General features: G+C 40.3%; 1 protein-coding gene across 13 annotated transcripts in view; it reads left to right on the forward strand.

The window, feature by feature from the left end:
* LOC124146890 (SCO-spondin-like) overlaps positions 1–23,771 on the forward strand; it is a 29,980-nt gene extending 6,209 nt beyond the window's left edge. Inside the window, exons 7-41 of one of the 13 annotated variants that reach the window (XM_046517416.2) lie at positions 512–712; positions 1,434–1,631; positions 1,816–2,013; positions 2,266–2,469; positions 3,017–3,214; positions 3,482–3,676; positions 4,089–4,280; positions 4,662–4,868; positions 5,037–5,228; positions 5,455–5,649; positions 5,909–6,100; positions 7,311–7,508; positions 7,807–8,004; positions 8,947–9,144; positions 9,528–9,725; positions 10,281–10,478; positions 10,727–10,924; positions 11,862–12,053; positions 13,089–13,280; positions 13,525–13,716; positions 14,377–14,568; positions 15,198–15,389; positions 15,661–15,852; positions 16,074–16,265; positions 16,597–16,788; positions 17,138–17,329; positions 17,778–17,969; positions 18,554–18,757; positions 19,100–19,294; positions 19,767–19,952; positions 20,491–20,637; positions 20,861–21,210; positions 21,519–21,624; positions 22,257–22,348; positions 22,827–23,771. In XM_046517416.2, coding sequence (XP_046373372.2) covers positions 512–712; positions 1,434–1,631; positions 1,816–2,013; positions 2,266–2,469; positions 3,017–3,214; positions 3,482–3,676; positions 4,089–4,280; positions 4,662–4,868; positions 5,037–5,228; positions 5,455–5,649; positions 5,909–6,100; positions 7,311–7,508; positions 7,807–8,004; positions 8,947–9,144; positions 9,528–9,725; positions 10,281–10,478; positions 10,727–10,924; positions 11,862–12,053; positions 13,089–13,280; positions 13,525–13,716; positions 14,377–14,568; positions 15,198–15,389; positions 15,661–15,852; positions 16,074–16,265; positions 16,597–16,788; positions 17,138–17,329; positions 17,778–17,969; positions 18,554–18,757; positions 19,100–19,294; positions 19,767–19,952; positions 20,491–20,637; positions 20,861–21,210; positions 21,519–21,624; positions 22,257–22,348; positions 22,827–22,865 — 6,599 coding nt within the window. In that variant the 3' untranslated portion in view covers positions 22,866–23,771. The remainder of the gene's footprint in view (positions 1–511; positions 713–1,433; positions 1,632–1,815; positions 2,014–2,265; positions 2,470–3,016; positions 3,215–3,481; positions 3,677–4,088; positions 4,281–4,661; positions 4,869–5,036; positions 5,229–5,454; positions 5,650–5,908; positions 6,101–7,310; positions 7,509–7,806; positions 8,005–8,946; positions 9,145–9,527; positions 9,726–10,280; positions 10,479–10,726; positions 10,925–11,861; positions 12,054–13,088; positions 13,281–13,524; positions 13,717–14,376; positions 14,569–15,197; positions 15,390–15,660; positions 15,853–16,073; positions 16,266–16,596; positions 16,789–17,137; positions 17,330–17,777; positions 17,970–18,553; positions 18,758–19,099; positions 19,295–19,766; positions 19,953–20,490; positions 20,638–20,860; positions 21,211–21,518; positions 21,625–22,256; positions 22,349–22,826) is intronic. The other 12 variants (XM_046517417.2, XM_046517418.2, XM_046517419.2 and 9 more) reach the window with 12 other exon arrangements.
* Positions 23,772–24,242: the final 471 nt, after the last annotated feature.

A 24,242-nucleotide genomic window follows, 5' to 3' on the forward strand; every position in this document is an offset into this window, starting at 1 on the left:
GCCTGTGAGTGCTAGAGGGTTAACAACATATCATCTAATCCTGCCGGGTACCCATTCACTACCGGATGAACAAAGTCACTTGCCTGAGAATTGGCAGGAATTCGGTCTTTAGAACTAAGTGTCCCGGTCACATTTGGCACAAGTCTGGTCGGAAAAGGCCATGAATCGCCCCATATCGCTCTTATATAGGTGCTGTCAGCACATCGTAAAACTATCCCTTCCTAAAACTTCATCCATGGTCATGGTTACACAAGGGCAGATAACTATAAATCATCCTGACCTCTGCCGACAACCGCTGTTGAAATCTAGCCGCGGCAACCTCTCGATATTTTACTAGCACTTCAATCATTTTCTGCCCCCGATAATCACTACAACCATATTGACAACAATTGCTGCTACCGCATGACACTTTTTATGACAGAAAATTACAACATGCATTTAATTCAGTTTGCTTCTTTCGGCCCACACGAATCCGTAACAGTAACGTTAACGCAATTATCTTTGCTTGCAGTAAATGGTGGCGTGACGCAGTGGACAACTTGGAACTCGGCATCAGTGACGTGCCCTCAGACTTGTGGAACAACATCACAGAAAATTACAGAGAGGCGCCGTACTTGTACCAACCCTACACCTGTGAACGGAGGAACATTTTGTAGCGAGACGCTGCTGGAAACACGAACCGAGTCTTGCGGATTAACAAACGCCTGTCCAAGTAAGGAAGCAACCAATGTATACGAACCAGTGTTACTAAAGGAATTGCCTACGATTATAAATACATAAATGCAACGAAGTACCTGGAATGGCGGTGCCTTTTTAAATGCTGTCACCAAAGATATTCTAGGTCATGCTCGTGCTTGTTAGTATCTAGGTAGAGGACCCCGGTTACAATCTCTGTTGACCCTGATAACTATCTTGGGAGAATACCTCGGTTACAGTCTCTGTTGACTCTGATAACTATCTAGGTGGAATACCCCGGTTACAGTCTCTGTTGACTCTGATAACTATCTAGGTAGAATACCCTGGTTACAGTCTCTGTTGACTCTGATAACTATCTAGGTGGAATACCCTGGTTACAGTCTCTGTTGACTCTGATAACTATCTTCGTAGAATACCCCCGTTACAGTCCGGGCCAGTGGCTCTGGCGTCTTCATAGTACTGTCAAATAATACGTGCATTTGTGATGCGCTGTTTTCCCTCCAATATGTGGTTGCTCAAAGCACACCCCCGTCAATGGATTAGTGTGCACTTATTCTTAGCTCCACGGGGAGTATAAAGTGGTGCCAGAGAATTATCATACTATCTGCCCTTGCTTATATGGTTTTCGCACGAAGCGTGTTCACACGTGAACAAGCATTACACGAACGTCAGGTAATCTTTCACGTTTTCTTTACTATTTGAACTGATTTTATCAATCTATTATTGACATTTTTCAGCTGTTGTCAATGGCGGTGTGTCTGAGTGGGGCGTTTGGACCAACCCAACTTGTAGTGTGACCTGTGGCACCTCTGCCACCAAAGTGATCCAGAGGTTCAGGACCTGCACCAACCCACCTCCTTCACCTGGAGGTGCTAACTGTGTCGAAAACTTGGTGGAGAGTGCGGAGGTCAACTGTGCTTTGACTGGTTGTCCAGGTAAATCCTCCTCCTATAAACTCACCATGTTTAAATACATACTGTGTACATTTGAATAGTGTTGCACAGTTTCAATGTTCTTTAAATGAGTTAATTCTACCCCCATTGAAAGCTTTGTAACCAGCGAATGACTATGTGTCCATGTACATTGTGCAATGTTATTATGTTTGACATCTTATTTCAGTTAACGGAGGACTTTCCCAGTGGGGCGAATGGAACAGTGCCACAGCGCCTTGCCCGTTTACGTGTGGCTTTACCGCCACTAAAATAGTCAACAGATTCCGTCAGTGTAACAACCCCATCCCCGTCTTTGGTGGCCTGACTTGTCCGGAAAGCCTCATTGAGAGCAAGACCGTCACCTGTGGACTCCAAAACTGTGCAAGTAAGGAGACAGTCCCTGTTGTTGAAAACTAGAAAAATAAACATGCAGACATTTGTAAATGGAGAAATATGATAAATTGTATAATTAAACTTATAATCATAAATTTATTTCGTGTATTGTAACATGGTACTATTTTGTGTTTTGTACCTCCGTTTTAATAGAATCGTCACATCAAAAACTGAATATTGTTCATTAAGATGACACTATTTTGCACAAGGCACATTTACTTAAAGCTGTTTTGGTGTGTTGTAGCTGCAGTGAATGGTGGAGTTGGACAATGGGCATCATGGAACACAGCATCGGTGGCCTGCCCAGTCACTTGCGGGGTCTCTGCAGTGAAGACGATCACCAGAACAAGACAATGCAATAATCCTCCTCCAAGCAATGGTGGCAGACAATGTCTGGAGAATTTGTCTGAGAGCACTCAAGTAAACTGTGGCCTTATCGGGTGCCCAGGTAAATTGGTGATACTTGAAATCAACTTCTTAACAAAGTTATAGCATATATCATTGAATTGAAAGTGTATGTGAAATGGGGGAGACTGATGCTTAGGATAACCGTTGCCCTTTATACAGTTTTGAGAATAGCCATTTATTATTATTATTATTATTATTATTATTATTATTATCATCATCATTATCAGAATGTAAATATTAGAGGAATACAAATGCTGCGGCTCCACATCCTGCCTGTTGTTCCCGTGAGTGAGTGGGTTGGGTTTAAGGTTTTGAACAATACATCAGGAGTATGACAGTGTCAGCTTAATGTGGGATGAAATCTAAAAAGGTGCAAATCATATACTCAAATTTTGTAAAAACGACGGGCTCGCATTTTGATATATTGAAGGACACTAGTAATGGAAGGTATGATTTCGTATTGTTCATGATAATATTAATGCATCAAACTGATTCAAGTTAACAATCAATTTTGAAGGGTTGAGTAGTTTATTCATCCATAATTTACCGATGTATTTTTCAAACCCTATCATCTACGTTACTTCCAGTCGATGGCGGAGTCTCTCAGTGGGAGTCCTGGAATACCAACAGTGTGCAGTGCCCAGTTACATGTGGTGTGACTGCGACTAAGACTATTGAACGTATAAGACGGTGTAACAACCCTCCTCCCTCTAATGGTGGCGCATCCTGCACACAGGGCCTTGTACAGACGTCCACGGTATCCTGTAATACACCAGCATGTGCAGGTAAATAATTCAATAAATGTTTCCTATCTGAAGATAAGATAATACAGATAAGGTAGTGTGTAGTTTCATGGCTTTCAACTGAAGGATTTAAAATGTGTAGATCGTTGTTATGTTTTTTGGCTTATTTTTTGAATAGGAGAATCACATATTTTTTACACTTGAGATTAAGCTGGTCAGTTTGAGTGTCTATGTTTTTTATGTAATAACTGGCTGAATATCAGTCAATACTTGAGTACCCTCACAACACGTTGTCTATGTTGTTATTAGTTGTTGTAAACGGCGGAGTATCTCTGTGGGGAGCCTGGAGCGATACAGCCTGTTCTGTCACATGCGGAGAAGCTACTAAAGTCATCAGAAGAACAAGAACGTGTACTAATCCACTTCCATCAAACGGAGGACAGTTTTGTGTGGAAAATCTTTCTCAATCAGCACAAGTTTCCTGTGGTCTAGTCGGATGTCCAGGTACGTAGAACATTGCTCCCCACATGGGTTCTGTGGGTAAAGGCGTCCCCGCGTCCCCGCCCTGTTATTGCTGGAATATTGCTGTAAGCGCCGTAAAACAATACTCAGTGACTCCTACACAAGGTTTCACTTGATTTTTACTTGATTTGTATTATTACGCTTATTATTTGATAGTCAGCTCCACAAGTAATACTGAAAACAAGTTCTCATGTGTTTTCTTAATAATAAATAAATTCAATTTATTTCGTTTAGTGTTGTATGTTTAGTTCAGCCAAGATACTTCTTTATTCTAATCATCACCAAACACTTGTATTTACACGTGGAGATCAAAGACTTCAGGTTTGTGATAATGTCAAATGTAAAGATTTGTGTTGTGACAAAGAATGATAATGTGGATGTATTCTGATTTCAGTGAATGGAGGGGTAGGCCAGTGGGGTCAGTGGAGCTCGGCGACCTGCACCGTTTCGTGTGGGTCTACGGCCACCTACCAGGCTACAAGAACAAGGCCATGCAACAACCCCATCCCAGCAAATGGAGGAAGCTTTTGTACCCAACCTATTTCTGAAACCACCTTCCTATCATGTGGCCTTCCTGCTTGTCCAGGTAGGAATAATGGAAATCTACTTACTTTTGTCCATTTAGAATAGAAATGTGTGTATATATTCCCTTGCTGACACATATTGATGACGAAATAAATGTCCTGTTAATACAATGACAAAACTCACTATTCTGTCCCTTTGTCATGGACTGTGTGTATTGAAAGATGTGAATAGAATATGCTGATTAACGTCAAATAACACGAATATATGCGATGTACATGTCAACTGCTGGAAGGGATAAACGTAATCACAAGTTCAATTCGTTTTTTATGCTGCCTAGCGGGACTAGCCTGTATTGTGAACATACACAACAGCCTTTGTATTAGGTCATGACAAATGTGTTCAGTAATCAACAGTTGAATGAACGATGACATTGTGTTTTCAGTTGCTGTCGATGGAGGTGTATCGCAATGGAGCCAGTTTTCTAACCCAAGCTGTTCTGTGACATGTGGATCTACTGCTACCAAGTTTATAACCAGAAACAGACTGTGTAACAACCCACCACCCAGCAACGGGGGCAGAGATTGCTTAACAATAGGCCTCCCACTCACCCAAACTAATGAAGTTAACTGTGGACTCGTTGACTGTCCAGGTAAAACTTGCACCTACATAACATCCTTTTAAGATTCATCAATGCTGTGTTGATAGATGTCTCTTTTAACAGCTCTCAGATGGACGAAAATGAGTCCACTTGACATTCATCTCATAGATAATACCGATGGGCATATGTTCTGTGTGATACATTTGCTGTCTGTTTCAGTGGCTGGTGGTGTGTCTCAGTGGGGACAGTGGTCGATCCCTGCCTGTACCGTCACCTGTGGTGTGTCAGCTGTCAGAGTAATCACCAGAACCAGAACCTGTACCAACCCACCACCGAGCAATGGCGGAGCCTTCTGTACCGAGTCCTTAAGCAATACAGCATTGCGAAGTTGTGGCCTTGGAGCTTGTCCCGGTAAGATAGCATTTCTGTTATAATTGTGCTCAGCCATCTCTTTTTAAACGATGGAATGTGTGTTGCAGTTCTAGTTTGTTGTGTGTCTCTAACCCAATGTGAATGTGGTAGTGTTTAAACATTTGACTCCCAAACACACTGCTGATAATACGTGTCTTCTTCAACTGACTAACAATGGGGATAGTGAATACATTCTTTGTCATCCTCCGATTCTATCTTTCTTCAGTGCCAGTGAATGGAGGACTCTCTCAGTGGACACAGTGGAGTATTGTGCCTTGTACCCGAACATGCGGGTCATTCAACACACTGGCCACACGTGTACGGCAATGTAACAGTCCCGCTCCAAGTAATGGCGGAGCGGATTGTGTAGGAGACACATTCCAGACACAAACTAGGTCTTGTGGACTGCCAATTTGCCCAGGTCAGTTTCAGATTTACTTCATAGATAAGCTACAACACGCTGCATAACGTTCATACACTTGCTTTCTGGAACGTGGGTTGAAAAAGTTCTTAAAATACGATGTCGAATTGGTTCATATTGTTGTTGGATTACAATATATAAATTTTAAAGAGCCATGTAATTATATATGCTTAGAAAAGAATTATATACTATAACACAGTCGACAGTGGTATTAACGTTGGATTGTAGAACTATTTCCATACATATGGTTTTGTTTCAGTTGATGGTGGGTTGACCCAGTGGACTCAGTGGTCAGGTCTAACGTGTACAAGAACGTGTGGAGTTTCCGAAACTGGAACTGTAGTCAGAAGCAGGTCCTGCACCAACCCAGCCCCTCAGAATGGCGGAAACAACTGTACCGGATCAACGTTTGAAGCACAAAACAGGAATTGTGGATTTTCGGCGTGTCCAAGTAAGTCTGACATGTATACACACCTTCCAACACAGCATGGTATTCTGTTTCATGAATTTCCATGCACTGTACATGTGTCGCCATCATTTGTGATGTTTTGCTTTCTTTTTTTTCTAATACATCTTGCGATCAGCACTGATATATTCAAACAATAACAACCTGGGTACACGTGCACATATGTGCTGTTTTTTTTGTCTGTGCCTTATGTAATAGAGTTGATGATTAGACATATGGAAACACATAACAGCAAGATGGCAGAAATATGACGCTCATGTTGTCTGTGCAAAGCTTGTTTGTATTGCTAACATATCATGACCTACAACTCGCGAGCAGTCGATGGAGGTTTGGCCTTGTGGACACAAAGGGATGTTCCATCCAGCTCCAGAACCTGTGACTCAACAGCCACATTAGTTGCAACAACACCCACTCCATGTACAAATCTAAGTCCCCAGTTTGGTGGTAGAAATTGAGGTATTTCAGAGTGCACTTTGGAATTGTGGACTAGCGCTTTGCTCAAGAAATTATTTCACAACGATGTCTGCTGATTTACTAAACCGTATAATGATAACAAACTTACATTACCAAACCTGAACTTGATAATCTATCGATTGATTAAAATAACATAAGAATCGTCTTTTACTCATTTAAACAAATAGACGAACATGATCCTTTCAAAACGAGGATTATCTCTATGTATACAGCTGTCAGTACACGTGTGGTAGTATATCTACTTGGTGCCTTTATCTATTTTAAGTATTTCAATCAACCATGCAGGCATAACTTATCCATAAATATCTTGAGAAATAAAGATCATACTTGTGTTGTATGTTATGGAAGTATTGGGCGAATGTATGGGTAGATCATGTCTGCACCAACATCTCATGTAATTTCATTACGGCATAGATCATGATCTGAATGTAAATGAGTACTTTGTAGTTGTATGTGTATTATGGGTCATGCTGTTCATTCTTGGCTGTTCATTTCAGCTGTAACAACAAATGTGGCGTAAAGCAGTTCTCACTAATTTACTTAGATCCATGTCAAATAGTTTTGTATCATTTGAAAATATATGTTTCGTTCCTCAGTTTAACTGTTGAAATACGTTTGATGTTTGAAACAAGATAATTAAAAAGGAAATTCCCAAAACATACATCTACTCTCTAATCTACTCTCTGACAAAGGCCCTAAACATTGTTACTGTTTCTCCCAGTTAACGGAGGCTTGACACAGTGGACTCAATGGAACGTTCCAAATTGTCCACAAACCTGTGGTTCAACTGCAACCCTCACTGCAACAAGAACAAGATCATGTTCAAACCCTGTCCCTCAATTCGGTGGTAGAGACTGCACAGGTCTAGGGAACGTGTTCGAGAACCAAGTCAGGAGCTGTGGATTATCGGCCTGTCCAAGTAATTAATCTCTGCTTTATTTCAGATGAAAATAACAAACTATAACCATTGTCGTATTTTCAGACAGAAATGATTTGCTATTTGCTAATTGTTTAGTAAAAAACCCCATTATCCCCATTTCATTCAAGTAAACATATCAAGCCATATTTCATTTAGCAAATATTTCGTATTATTATGAAAATGGTTTTGCTGCTTTTATTTCAATAACTTCAATAGCGAAACAAAAATGATTTTAGAAATATAATGACGCCTCTAGGAGGAACATTTGGTAACATGAGCCTTTGATCCTCTTAACCAGCGGATGGCGGATTATCTTTCTGGACACAATGGAGCATCCCATCTTGCTCTGTCACCTGTGGAACGACAGCTTCCCGAGTTGTTACTCGAACAAGGAGCTGCACCAATCCTCCCCCTAGTGATGGGGGTAGAGACTGTACTGGTCTCGGAGCCACATTTGACAGCGAAACGAGAAACTGTGGTCTAAGCCCATGTCCAAGTAATTATAAACTTTCATTGTCTTGCTCATTCCTTAAAAAGTTCTACATAATGGATGTAGTTTACAGACATTAAAATATGTGGCACACAGATAAAGATCTAAACTTAGCTGTAAACACACTGTTACTTAAAGTACCCTGCAATTCACGTTCACAAAGCTTTATGTGTGCTATGTCTGTTGTTGCCATTAATATGTATTTGTATGTGTGTTGTAATGCAGATGTTCATTCTCTGGCGTGGAGGCTTTTCATGTAGACACATGACATCCTTGCCAAAGGGCATGGTGGTTTTGGTCATTGTAAGATTTGCTGACACTAACACTCAATTTTAATTTTGGTGCAGGTGAAACACGTCCGTGTGATCTTAAAACAATATATTAGTATTTGCACACACTTTCTTTGTTTAACAATGATAAAAACTATTACTGTTACTGAAGCCATTTTGGACAAGAGAATTACTTACTTACAATACTCTATCATTTTACTACTCTCTCACTTTATTGACCCGTGAAGATTCGGGGTAGAATATGTCTTCAGCAACCCATGCTTGCCGTAAAAGGCGACTATGCTTGTCGTAAGAAGCGACTATTGGGATCGGGTGGTCAGGCTCGCTGACTTTGCTGATGCATGTCATCGTATCCCAATTGCGTGGATCGATGCTCATGATATCAAACACTGGATTCCCTAGTCGATTATTTACAAACCGCCGTCATATAGCTAGAACATTGCCGAGTGCGGCGTTAAATGAGAAACAAAACACTCTCATTATATTTCTAACATTTTCACAAACAATTGTTTAATTGACAAACAGTTGACGGAGGATTGACTCAGTGGTCTCAATGGAACACTCCAAGTTGATGAGATAATTACAAAGTAAATGACCAAAACATGTACCTAGACGATGACCCTATTTCTAACATTTGCTCCAACAATTTTCTACCCAGTTAACGGAGGCTTGACACAGTGGTCTCAATGGAACGTTCCAAATTGTCCACGAACCTGTGGTTCAACTGCAACCCTCACTGCAACGAGAACACGATCATGTACAAATCCTGTCCCTCAGTCCGGTGGTAGAGATTGTACAGGTCTAGGGAACGTGTTCGAGAACCAAGTCAGGAACTGTGGATTATCGGCCTGTCCAAGTAATTAGCTTCTGCTGAAGAGCATCCTCAAAAGCAAACAGCAAATTATAACCATTGTTGTATTTTTCAGACAAAAATAATTTGTTATTGATATTGCATTTGTAAAGCATTTAAAGGAAAATCTCATTACATTTTAAGTGGCCATATTCTAAGTTACTTTGTGGTCGGGCTTGAACAACGGACTGCTTTAGCAGGGATTCCTTATGATTACGGAAATACGTTTTTGTTTATATTTCAATAACTTCGAATGGATTTCAAAAGCGAACCAAAAATGATTTTAGAAATATAATTTCATTAATACTTAACATATTCACGCAATGTGGAAATGATGACGCTTTTGGGAAGAACATTTATTAACATGAGCCTTGGATCTTCTTAAACAGCGGATGGCGGATTATCACTGTGGACACAATGGAGCGTACCATCTTGCTCTGTCACCTGTGGAACGACAGCTTCCCGAGTTGTTACTCGAACAAGGAGCTGCACCAACCCTCCCCCTAGTGATGGGGGTAGAGACTGTACTGGTCTCGGAGCCACATTTGACAGCGAAACGAGAAACTGTGGTCTAAGCCCATGTCCAAGTAATTATAAACTTCCATTGTCGTCTCATTCCTGCATTGACAAGCGGTGCATGCTACGTAATGCGTAAAGAAGTGTTTCCATTGCCATAGCGGCAAACACTGGAAGAAGTAATTCTGTTTGAAATCAAAACTGCACTTGACATAACCTGCATTTCACGTTCACTAAGCTTCATGTGTACCTTGTTTTATGATGCTATCGTTGTGTATTGTGTGTTTAGATGTGTTTTGTAACATATGTGTTCATTGTCACCACTCATGCACTCATTCTGTTCTGTGGGGATGTAATGTAGACAATATTTGCCAGATAAGTGAATGAATGTTCTTATCAACACAAAATTAATATATTCTTATACTGTCAAATCGCTTTATAGCTGAGGTAAATCCTACGAATGTTTTGAAAACTATTAGGTTCACAGATGCCCCAGTGTCACAATCGAAAACCTATTTGTTGAGAATTTTTATAAGAAAATTCCTCTGTCAAGGAAATGGATCATTTTACTAATGTCTTACTTTGTTTCTAATATTTGCACAAACAACCTTCTCACTCACGTACAGTTAACGGAGGATTGACACAGTGGGCTCAATGGAACGTTCCAAATTGTCCACAAACCTGTGGTTCAACTGCAACCCGCACTGTAACGAGAACACGATCATGTACAAACCCTGTCCCTCAGTTCGGTGGTAGAGACTGCACAGGTCTAGGGACCGTGTTCGAGAACCAAGTCAGGAACTGTGGATTGTCGTCCTGCCCAAGTAATTAGCTTCTGTTGAAACACCATTCCATTAGAAAATAACAAATACCAAAACAATCAGTTTCAGTAAACATACCTGAACTTAACTAAAATGAATTTCTTTCCATGATTATAACATTAAATTTAAAAATAAGATATCTGAATATTGTAAATATACAAAAATAACGTATGCATCAGTGACCACAAGTGATGAAATGCAGTACTCATGGTGTAAATCTAGTAAATAAGAAATGTGATCTCATTGTATAGCGGATGGCGGATTATCCCTGTGGACACAATGGAGCGTCCCATCTTGTTCTGTTACCTGTGGAGTGACTGCTACCCGTGTTGTTACTCGAACCAGGAGCTGCACCAACCCTCCCCCTAGTGATGGGGGTAGAGACTGTACTGGTCTCGGAGTCACATTTGACAGCGAAACGAGAAACTGCAATTTCAGTCCCTGTCCAAGTAATGGCTGCCATATATCTTATATTTTTACTCAGCTGTTTAATGCATGGTTTTATTTAGCAAGAAATAGTTATGCTTAGATATTACATAAACTGAATATTTTGTATATGGTGACATCATCTCACAGTAGTTCGTTCTGAATCCACAGACGATGGGAGCGTTTTGATCACAGTGGGGTATCCCATTCTGTTCATCTCTATACGGGAGAACAACATCTCGCACAACGATATTTCGATCAAGCAGTAACCCGCCTCCAACCAACGGAGGCAGGAACTGCACTTAGAACCTCGTGGACACCCACATCCGATACTGTGGACTAACTCCATGTCCATCTAACTTTGAACTATAACTAAGTGACAGCAAGTGATAGCAGAAAACCGACAGTACAGTCGGTGTGGTGCAGCACATAGATGGACAATTAGGCAATGCATACATGGGGTGGGTGCTTCATACAAGGGTTATATCAGGCACTGTAGCCGACGATACACCAGGATGGATCCTTCTCATGTATGAATGCTTCTACAGGCAATTAATGCTGTGTTTTTCACAGTTGTGTAATTGAGGTTGTTTGAATTAGGCATTCTGGCACATATCCACCGAAACAAATTGAGTGGAAAAATACTTTTCTCAATAACTAGTAACAATATTGTCATATTGTCGCTAAAATATAAGGATGTCTTGTCAAAAGGTGCTGCTGGTAAACATGCGTTTTCGCCAGAAGATAATGGGAAAAATGGGTCATAATTTGATAGACAAACTGATGATCTTTCCAAATATAACATACAGTAGAATATACATGTACGTAGTTTGTTTGTAGTTTGCTTTGATGCTTACAGAGTAGTTTGCATTGTGTAGTATCTACTGACTAACATGTTGTCCTTCACTGTCTGTTTGTGTTTGCAATGTTCTGACACCCTGTTGCACCCTATACTCACAGTCGATGGTGGCGTCACGCCATGGTCACAGTGGACGCTGTCAACGTGCTCTGCAACGTGTGGCGGGGACGCCAACCGTGTGGCGACACGTTTCCGCACCTGCACTGATCCTCGTCCCAGTGACGGTGGTAAAGACTGCACGGAAGTCCTGTCAGAAACAACGTCTAGAACGTGCGGATTTGGTCCATGTCCAAGTACTTAGTTACGCATGGGAATTAGACGTGAACATGTAGTGGACAATACCTTTGCCTAGACGTGCCTGAGACGTGTATTGCATGCAGTTCTCATTAACATTATTTTTACCCACAGATGCTGTCGTATTGAAAATATGTTTATGCATGGACCAGACACATGTATTTGCAGATGCTTATGTACATCATTTTATTATTTTTAAACATGTTTTATTGTCCAAAAAGACAAAGGGATTGGGAAGTGCAGCACTTATTACCGCCTTCTCCCTCCTTAGATCATTTCAGCGACCCATTCATATAATGTTCGTCGCCATTCAGCATTTGACCCAAGGAAACCTTTACGGCCACATTTGTCAAAGGAATTGATGTGAACATATACATCGTTGTACATTACAATAATGCATGCATTAATATTTGCATGGTATCCAATATTAACGCCCTACATGAAACGATGTTTTAAGATGATCTTAATAAAACTAACACTGTCTTTGTTTTCTAGAAACAAAAGTATACTTTGCTGTCTTAGATACTTATTATATTGCTATATGTGTGATCTAGTGTGACATGTAGCCTTAAAGTTAGCAACATATAAACAACATTGATAGATAGCTATAGAGAAAAAAACTATAATTTGTGTAATTTATAAAGTGATTGTATACTTAATATAATATGATATTTCACATTATGCCATTACAAAATGCAGTATAATATTAAATGCTACTCATTTTCAGTCTTACTATTACTTTTTAAGGACTGAAAAATATAACATTCCTGTATCGTAATATTTTGAGCAAATATGGTGAGGCGAGTGATCAGCTATCATAAAAACAATACTTTCTCCACCAGTGGAAATGACCATGATAACTCATGTTTATCGAAAACCTTTCATGAACTAGTTTTGTTTGTTTGGCTGTTGAGTATTGCAGGTAGTGGGTTGTTTATTAAGCTCTGGAAGCTTACAGTGCAGTTCCTGTTTATTATAGACGATTGTAGCAAGAACGCATGTGTTATACTAATCATGTGTCCTGAATGTTTCAGTTGATGGTGGAGTGACACAATGGGCACAGTGGAGCGACCCCGGCTGTTCTGTTACTTGTGGAACCTCTGCAACTAAGACATTGACAAGAACGAGAACTTGTACAAATCCTACTCCACAGTTCGGGGGAAGGGTTTGTACAGAGCTCCTTAGTGAAAACACCGTACGAAATTGTGGTCTTCAGTCCTGCGCAGGTAAGAGTCTTGTTATGTCTGTGTGCCTAAGTATGTGTATGTGTTTCTGCCTCCAGAGAAGGCCACCGGAATATGTGTTAATTGCAGGCTGGGATTATAGCATTGTTTTCTGAAACATTACTTAGGTAACACGCCTAGGTAAGAAACATGGTTGCCACCAAATATGTCTAGAAGGCTAGCTGATATGTGATAATATAGTATTGTGGAAGTTTAAGACCGGTAACATATATGTTTTACTCTGTAGTGAATGGTGGCATATCCCAGTGGACATCGTGGGTCGTGCCTCAGTGCTTCTTGACCTGTGGAACCACCATCACTGTAACCGCTACGAGACAACGATTCTGCAACAACCCACCACCACGTAACGGAGGCTTTAACTGCACAGAATCGCGTGTCGACAGCCAAGTACGCAGCTGCGGTCTTTCAACTTGTCCAAGTACGTATTGTTTGAGTGGATTAGCCCTGAAAAGATTATAAAAGACGAAGGGTTAGAATTAGTATTCACTAACCCATACTTGTCGTGAGAGGCGACGAACGGGGTCGAGCGGTCAGACTCGCTGACTTGGTCAATGCATGTCATCGTATCTCAGTTGCGTAGGTCGATGCTCATGATGTCAGCCACTACATTCTCTGGTCCACACAGACTTTATATAGCTGGAACATTGCTGAGAGCGGCGTTTGAAAATGAAACCCTCAAAACAAAAAAAACATTGATTTTATGAAGGGTCACCGAGCTTACTCTACAGACATAAGATGTGATGAACAGAGAAAGGTCATCTTACACTATTAATATATGTGTAGACATATGCATACATCGTATACCGAACATAAAAAGTTAGAGATCATGAATAATTTGGGGACATATTATTTTAGGTAATTGTGTTCTCTGCCTTACCTACAAATATATCCCCGAAATTTTCATGATCCCTAAGCAAGTTTGTTTAGTATTTACGTTGTACGTCGGATTTCAAGGAAATCAGAGTCATTGTATTTCCCGTCTGCACCCAGTTGGTTGTTTCTATGTGTTAACCCCCCTTTGTTCACATTACCTTCCTTTCTTTCATTCTTATTCATCATGATAACCTCCATGTCACAGATGATGGCGGAATCAGTCAATGGACACAGTGGTCACTGACACCTTGCGGCGTCACATGTGGAATCAACGTGCAGAGAACAGCCTCAAGACAAAGATTCTGTAACAACCCATTCCCTTCGTTTGGTGGTCGAAATTGTTCTGAGAGTCGTTTTCAGAGTGAAACCCGCAACTGTGGCTTGAACCCATGTCCTAGTATGTACCCCTTGTTTCTCCTAAAAGATCATATTTTCATCGTTATCATGTTGCAAAAGGTGTTCATTTTAAAGTGTAAACATTATCCTATAAATACAGTTTATCTAAATCGTGTTTAGGATCTGATCTTTTAAGGATTGATAGTGAATGTGTTTGTGTTTATTGGGGTATGAATCCAGAAACTGATGTGCAAACTGTAGGAATCAGCGTAGCGAATGCTTACGAAAGTTGGAATATGCGGGTTAATCAGAAATGAAACCCGACGGCATGAAATTTGTTTAATCAAGGCCTGCGGACAAAAAATAGGCGAGCGAGCCTTCCGTCTCAGAGGGTAGTTTGGACAATGAATATGCACGAATTTCGCTAAAGGTGCATGACGATACACGTAAGCCGAAAAAGGAATTTCCTCGACTGTAATATTGGGTAATATAAGTAGTCCGTCCGCTTCGGTGAGAGTGGCTTAATATTTTACGTTCATTGGAAAATGAATGCAATAACACGTCACCAATTCAGCTAATCAGGATGCAGGAATTACAATGAACACAACGAAAATTTAATTATTTAAGACATAAACATTGCCAGTGTTTGTTTGTAAAGGATAAAAGTAATCATTTGTTGATTCTTTGCAGTCGATGGTGGCGTTAGTCAATGGACGAGCTGGACTGTCCCGCCCTGTGGCGTGACGTGTGGCTCCGCTGCCACGACGACCATCACAAGAGTGCGATTCTGTAACAACCCATTCCCCCAAAACGGCGGCAGAAATTGTACCCAGTCTCGTACAGAATCTTTAGTCAGAAACTGCGGTCTTCCAACTTGTGCAGGTACTATTATACACACTTTTGTTTAAGGATACATTATTCCTTTATTGTTTGGGTATGAAAGGTCAGGTCCATTTGTATACCTAATGTATGTGTGTTGCCGTTAATCAGAGTATCAGCATTATGTCTGAGAGATAAGTTGAAAACACATTTGAGGTTCGATGTTTACGAAATCACTTACACATTCTACTCTGTTGTTTAAAGTCTCTCATTCTTGTTTCTATTATGTATGGTTATCAGTATTGTATATATTTTAAAAATATTCCGTATCTAGTTGATGGTGGTTTCAACCAATGGAGCCAGTGGAGCCTTGGAGTGTGTCCTGCTACTTGTGGAGCCGGTTTCACGCGAAGCGCCACACGAGTCAGATTCTGCAACAGCCCGACACCTAGCGACGGAGGACGAAACTGCACTGGAGCCTTTACAGAAACGACAACTCGCAGCTGTTTTCTCACGCCCTGTCCAAGTATGTTCTTGATTATCTCCCTTTCTTGATTCACGGAAGTATGAATACGTCATCCCCTTTGGAACCAAATTTTACTTAATTCTGTTTCAGAACCATCTTCTGTCAAACGCAAACTGGTTTTATTATCCTGATATTAAATTTGATATTTATTAAACGTGAGACCACAGTGATCACAGATAGATTCAATGTAGACATCTGTTGACACTATTTTTACATTTTAGTTGATGGAGGTCTCACCCAATGGAGTCAGTGGTCAGTTCCCACTTGCCCTTTTACATGCGGTGCAAGTATCACTCGCACAGCATCAAGAACAAGGAGCTGCACGAACCCTATACCACAGAATGGCGGTCGAAATTGCACCGGCAATCGATTTGAGACTGAAACCAGATCATGCAATCTCCCCTCCTGTCCAGGTGAGTGTGCATCACATGGCCTTGTGAATTATCGAAAGTTTTAACTTTAAAACGTCAACGCAATGGATTATCCACCGAAACAGATTCCACTGGTTAAAAGTCAAGATTCTATCAATGGAATCAAATCAGTGATAACACCCGGCATCCGTGACATGACGTCCTAAGGACTTGAAGACATTGTTTTTAGACCAGTAAAATGTTAAGACAAATGAGAGGTTCGTGGATATTATGTGGAACAAAACAATATCATTTGGTACATTTAAAGACAATTTATCTTTGGCAATGTATATCTCATATTACAATCAAGCAAAATGAATCGTGTTTTGTGCAGTTGATGGTGACGTGACGGAATGGATTCAATGGACGGGAGCAGCCTGTGTATTAACTTGTGGAACCTCGGCCACGCGTCAGGTTACCAGAACAAGGACATGCACGAACCCACGTCCAACTAATGGAGGTCAAGGATGTTCAGAGATTCTGTTCCAGAGCACAACTCGCAGTTGCGGTCATCCTGAGTGTCCAGGTAATGATTGGATGTTTGTTTTGTTTTTTTGTTTGTTAACGCCGCACTCAGCAATATTCCAGCTATATGACGGCGGGCTGTAAACAATCGAGTCTGGACCAGACAATCCAGTGATTGACATCATGAGCATCGATCCACGCAATTGGGATACGATGACATGCACGTTTTTACACCGCAATTTCAAAGAACTTTGACTTCTTGAACGAGTCTAGCGGTAATATCTGCAGCAGAAAACTTAACATTATATGACATGGAAAAGTGCCCCATCTCTATAAATGCAATATACTTTTTCATTTGTTTGTACGTTTTATAAATTTAATCTTACGTTCTTATCATATTACCTTTTCAGTTGACGGTGGCTTGTCCCAATGGACTCAGTGGAACGATCCTCCATGTGCCGTTACCTGTGGACCCTCTGCCTCCAAAGTCGTCAGTCGTACCCGTCTCTGCAATAGCCCAGTCCCTTCTAACGGAGGTCGCCCTTGTACAGGACTCCTAGTCGAGACCGAATCTAGAACATGTGGTCTTGGAAATTGCCCTGGTGCGTAGAAGAGAGATGCAAATACTTATATACTATCAAAGGGTCAAATGGTCTCGATGTGTCTGACATGCCACAAACAAAACACTCATTACATTGCTTTTCAACGACAGTGATAAAATAATGCCACTGATCCCCATGCAGCCATCACTTGTGGCCAGAGTTTCATTACAAACTGTATATTGAATATATCCGTGATGTGGTCTCCATGTCATCCCTTTTAACATAATTGTAACTCATGCATTGTGTTTGAGTGAGTGAGCTGAAACCTAGAAACATAATCGGAGCGAACCGGGATTCGAACCCACAATCATAGGTTTCTGGCGCCTTAGACGACTGGGCCACCCTTGCCCCCCATTGTGTTTGAGTCATGTGAACACACATAGTAAGAACAAGCGTGTGTAAAGACACATACCGATTTCAATTAATCAATATTTTTCTTTGATCGCAGTCAATGGTGGATTATCGTTGTGGACACAGTGGTCAGACCCTCCATGCCCTACCACGTGCGGTGCCAGTGCAAGGAAGACCGTCTCTAGAAGCAGAACCTGCACCAACCCTCGGCCTCAGTTCGGTGGCCAAGATTGTCCGGAACCGATCACGGAGACAACGACTCGACTCTGTGGGAACAGTGCTTGTCCAGGTGAGTTTGTTGATATTCCTGTGAAGACAGAAGCGACGACCATTTTCATAATAATCGTAAGAAATTAATTAATAAAACATATCCACTTGAAACGGAGTCCATTCTACGATTGTAACCTTGTCGTTAGCATGCGTTTGTGAATCACAATTAAATAGTGATAATACTGGGTGTTCACAAAAAGGTGAGCGTATTCTACCCTACGGTCGTAAACACATGCATGGGCACATCAATCAGTGCAAATCAAAATAGGAAATTGCATCAGACTAATGATCAAAACCTACATGCACGAAAAGAACAATTGGATTTATGATTTGTATGAACATAATTGATTACACTGGGCACATATTCGCTATCAAACAGACGTCTCTTATCATCACATTAATTCCCCAAAAGAAAATCGCGCTACATCTGTTTACAAATATACAGACACACCAATGAAACTGTAAACCACTTCCGTCTAAATCTCCAAACATGACAACAGTTTCTACTGCCCGTAAAAACACTTACACATACCAATGTGCATAGTTAGAAGAAAGTGTTACTTTGTGAGGTTTGTATGAACTAACGTGACTTCTTTTATGTAGTTGATGGTGGCCTTACTGCATGGACTGAATGGAGCAACCCGCCATGTTCCGTCACCTGTGGCACCGCCGCCACCAAACGGGTACAGAGAACCAGATCCTGTTCCAATCCAGCTCCCCGAAACAACGGAACGCAATGCGTTGGTGACCTCACTGAACAAGCCATCCGACCATGCAACTTGGGACAGTGCCCCGTTGTTATTTTAGGTGATTTTTTTATTACTTTTAAATTAATGCGGTAAACTATGGTTAAAACGAACTCAATTGGACCTCTTACTTTAGTTTGTTATAACCGTAGTTCGTTATAAGCATATATACAGCATAACTATAGCAAATAGTCGGGACAAAAAAATCAGTTCGTTATATCCATCAGTTCGTTATATGCGTGTTCGTTTTAAACGTACTTTACCGTACATTCAAACTGCATCTACTATTCGTATGACTCTTGTGTAGCCTAATACGGGTTGTCACAAACTGTGTCCAACTAGCTGAGAGAAAATGGTATGACTATAGACCCGTATTGTCAAATCAACATTGTCTTTGTTTCAGGGTTATGTCGCACTGCGCAGCAGATCAACGGCGTTGGCTACCGTTACCACCCCACAGACTGTGACAAGTACCTCCAATGCTACTACAACCCCAATGGCTACGTCGTCGGTGTATATCGGTCATGTCCTTTTGGATACTACTGGGACCAGAGGACTCTCAGATGTGACTTCCCCTGGAGAGTGAACTGCCCACTCGGTTAGTAGAATAGGATCATCCCTTTACTGTCCTTGAACTAATGGTATTATTATTATTATTATTATTATTATGATTATGATGATGATGATGATGATAGTGATTAATGATACAGCTTGTTTACGCTACATGAAATGAATGAATCACAAAAATATACAACTCATAGATCCGAAACAAGATATGTTTGTGTAACGCCACCCTTGGCCACATTCAGCGGCCTGCAATAATCGAATCTGAACCGGAAAGTCCAGTGACTGACATCATGGGATACGATGAACATGCTTCAATAAGGTCAGCGAACCTGACCGCCCGATCCCGTTAGTCGCTTCTTAACACCATCATGGGTTGCTGAAGACCAATTCTAACCCGGATCTTCACGGGGTTCCAAAGACAAGAAGAATTGTCACAAGTCAAGATTCAAACACTTTAGCTTGCATCTAAACCTGTCCACTAAATAAACTCCACTGTGTTCCAGAGAAGTGCAACGGGTCCTGCGTCGCCAACTACAACATGGAAGGAAGCTGTCGCGCCCACTGGGTTTGTGAGAAGGGTCTGTCAAGAGGAGATTGTTGTCCTATGGGATTCAGATACGTCGTCGGACAAGGATGCAGACCAGACTTCTATTGTAGGGATCTCTGCCCAACACCCTGTGCAAGCAGAGGTAAGAACAATGCGATCTTAAACGGGATACTTTTCAATGTAAGGTTGGTTCTTGTAATGTAAATACCGGTTAAGTATCATCATGTTGGTTGTAGTAATGTAAATATCGGTTATGTATCATAATGTTGGTTGTAGTAATGTAAATATCGGTTATGTATCATAATGTTGGTTGTAGTAATGTAAATATCGGTTAAGTATCATAATGTTGGTTGTAGTAATGTAAATATCGGTTAAGTATTATAATGTTGGTTGTAGTGATGTAAATATCGGTTATGTATCATAATGTTGGTTGTAGTGATGTTAATATCGGTTAAGTATCATAATGTTGGTTATATTAATGTTAGTATCGGTTTTTATAGTATTATAATGTTAGTGCGAGTTATGTAAGTATCGTTTATGGTATCTTAATGTTTGCGATAGTGATTATATGTCGGTTATAGTATTATACGGTTGTATTAATGTAGTAAAAATTGCCTGTATACTTATATCTGTTCATATGCGCCCAGCTTAGCAATTAACGTTTTAAATGTTGTGTTTAGATGTATGCGACAAGAGACCAGACTGGGGGAACAATCCCATGTCCTACAACATCTCCGTCGGTCTCCTTGGATGGATGCGAGCATCGTGCGTACAGGGAACATACTTCGATCTCATGGACTGTGGATGTGGTATCCCAATGAATGCTTGTAAGTAACTTTCTATAAACCTACCGGGTTAATCACACGAATATATCGCCTATCCTGTACATGTTTATCATACCGCATTTAAGTGTATATGGTTGATAAAGTTTGTATAAAATCAAATGAAGATATGCAATGCAAATGGATATCCATTATCGAAATATAGGAAAGAAACTTTTATCACGACCATGCAACGAAAGTAAAGTGTAATATTCGACTTCGCTTTCAGCTTGCACACCTGACTACAGTCTGGACTTCAACAACGATAATGCCTTGACCACTGCCCGGCAGTCATGGCTGACCACACAGGGCGTCAGCATCTTGAACGGTTATGGTCTGTTCGATGGTACCGGTCACATGTTCTTCAACATCTCCCAGAAGGCTCCTGCCGTGGATTGTCCATTGATTGTCCGCTTCCGGTTCAGTGAAAGTCAGACCGTTACCGGACGTCGCATTCTCGTGTCCACTAGTGATTGTTACAAGAGCAACACCCTGGTTATTGCTATTGACCAAAACTCTGTCATCTTTGAGATGACATCTGTCTATGGTCAACTTATCAACATGCCTGTGTCTCTCGCCGTAAGTAGTTGTTTGATTATGCTGAGAAGGCAGAAACCTGATCGATGTAAAGTTGATGACTTAAAAAAACGTCCCAACAAAACATTCCTCACGAATGCCATTAAATTTGAAATTGCAAAGTGTGGGATTTCAAAGGCTTGCCACTAAACTCCTAAACTAAAATGCGATTGTGTTGTCACCATATTTCTTATTTGTTAAAGTAGACATAATTTATGGATTTGTTCTAATTTGTTGCTTTTTAAAGAGGTCTGAATCCCAATTCACTCTCTGGTGGATCCATATGTTACACGTGTTGCCATTGGTTACAGGGTTTCAGCAACTTTGAGTGGAAGACTGTCACGATGGTGTATGATGGCAAGATGATTACTGGAGTTGTGGAGTCAGCAAACCTGAAATACATGCAGCAACAGTTTGGTAAGCAGGATAAGCAATCTCCACGTGTCCGGCACTCTTTGCCCTTTCTGTTAATCTTGGGCCAAATGATCTTACTCCCAATTGAGTAATATACTCAAGTGTCATTATTAGGGGTCAACGGCTTGACCGCCCTCCTCATCAATAAAAGTAGTATTTTCAACTTCAAAGATTATAGTTCGGCTACATCTGGATGGAACCAGTTTATACACACATTGACTGTTACTTGTCATCTATTACACGTGCACGGGCTAAACCACTGGTTGCGTTCAGGGGTGTTTTGGGTAACTTTTCAATCACATTCAATCTTGCACTTTTCGTTTTTAAGTTCTTGTCCATTTTTCGAGTTTTGTAAAAAAGGCTTATCAGTTTGACATAGGCATGAACAGCATGTTTTTTCAACTGTTAACCACATTGTCAACATACTCAGACCTATTGACGCTTGTTGGCATATGTTCATGTTTGACAGACCACATTCCCAGTTGACCCTTTAATAAGGACGCAGTGTATATGTCAATAATCGTTTTCCATGTGCATATGATGATCACAAAAGCAACATGCAGCAGACTATCCAGTTTGAAAACTCTATGTTATAATGACTGATTCAGTAACAAAACATGTCATTTTTTTAACAGCCCCAGAGATGAGTATCATGCAGTGTGGCATGAGATTCGGTTCGGACGGCAGTATGAGTGCAGCAGAGAGATTTATTGGAAATCTAGATTCGGTACGTAGTTCAATAATACTGATAATCTACAGGGCTATAAACTTCAAGCGTACAATGAAGTGCTACGAAGTGTTAACTAAATCTTGGGAGTGATTATAGAAGCGGGATCTCACGTGACGTAGATGTTGATATTGAGTTCTGCTTCCGTTGACAGTATGATTGCTTTGATAAAACCATGAAGCTGTTATCGATGTTTTTTTTGCGATAACATTATAAACATTCAGAATAAACTTATGAAAAATATCTATTCAGATATAATAATTTGGAAAGTTTTGAGGAATATAAATATGTTCAGTTGGGCACAGTAATGCTCATAAGATCATAGAATGATGACCTTTTTCAAACGTAAAGCATCATATCCAACAAAGTTAAATACATTTTCCAGTTAGAAAACAGTTAATGCTTTTGAACATGTAACCAGGTTAAAGCAACCTTTTGATGTTCAACGAAATAAAATGAAAATTCTTATTTGTTTCAGATGTCGGTATACCGCTGTAACCCTGGCAACCTGTTTTAAGAGTTCCGTGCAAACGAGCAATCGATATTCATTTCCATCCTTGTGTCAACAAAGTCTTTGAGGAAGACAATGACTTCAAAATGTTACCATTTCATTTGCTCAAAGTGTATATTTTCCAGAAATGATTGTACATTGTAATTATACATCAGAAACATACTTTTACCATGTTTAGATGTGATCAGTGGATACCATTAATGTACATTTGTAAAGCATTCGCGTGTAAATACGCGCCATGAGTTATGTGAGATATTTCTCTCGAGAAATCTATCAATCAATCAATGATTGTGAAAACAGTAGTTGTAGATAAAATTATAGATCGCGTCTGAAATAATACTCTTTCATGTTAACGAGGTTGTATATACACAAATTAAATGCTTATAACTCTATACGAGGCTTCAAACGCTATATGTGTTTTAAAGATCTCATATTTGAAGCAACGATTAAACGGCTCACTCACGAGTTCAAGACTCGTCGACTTATTGGGGAAGTCAAAATTATTTTTACTGCTGATTTTGAACTTCCTCTCGTAGCTCTTTCGCTTTTTTCGAGATTGAAGAGAAATGACTCTTTTGCTATTTGTTACAGCAAATGTACAATTTGCTGTGCGTGTCTTGATGATTGGGCCCGTGAATTATTCGATGTAAGACAAAGTTGCATTTATTCAACATTGCAATTTAAAAGATATTTTGTATACGTTACTAATGAGATGCACATATAATCAAAATATACATTATTTACAAAATGTTATGTTATATTCATAATGTTCAATAGATTCTATTTTACACACAGGATTGATAGACGTTATATAGCATCCAAACCTCGTTGAGCAGTATCGTGGTCATTCTGCGAATGTATGAAGCTATACGCAAAGAACGAAATAAATATATTTTTTCACTGTTTTAATAATTCCTTGTTGAAGTAATTATTTCATGACATGTGATCGCAGGTGACATTGAGCAGATCGTGACCATGCTTGTTAAATTTCATGAATGAATGATGAAGTGAAGACGACGTGTGGGCACAATGTACTTTTGGGTAAAAATATAGTGTGGTATGGTGATTACAAGCCATGGAAACCAATCTCTGAAAGTGCGAGTTTTGAACTAACGGCTGTTAGGCTTAGGACACGATCCTGCAGATATCTCTGCGTTCATTTGCATCCATTTTGCAATGGCGATGCAACTAAACGGATTTTGTGGCGATAAAAATCAAATAGATAAAGAACAGCAAAATATATTAATATTTACATCGGTTAGCTTACAATGTGGGAGTTGTAATTAAGCACTACCCAAATACATGGACTTTCACACATGTATTAGAAACGGAATTGAATCACTCAATTATTGTACTGCGAGCTAACTCTGAAGACAGGAATAT

Source organism: Haliotis rufescens, unplaced genomic scaffold (assembly GCF_023055435.1).
Source record: "Haliotis rufescens isolate VD_foot unplaced genomic scaffold, xgHalRufe1.0.p SCAF_6, whole genome shotgun sequence".
In the NCBI taxonomy this organism is placed as follows: domain Eukaryota; kingdom Metazoa; phylum Mollusca; class Gastropoda; order Lepetellida; family Haliotidae; genus Haliotis; species Haliotis rufescens.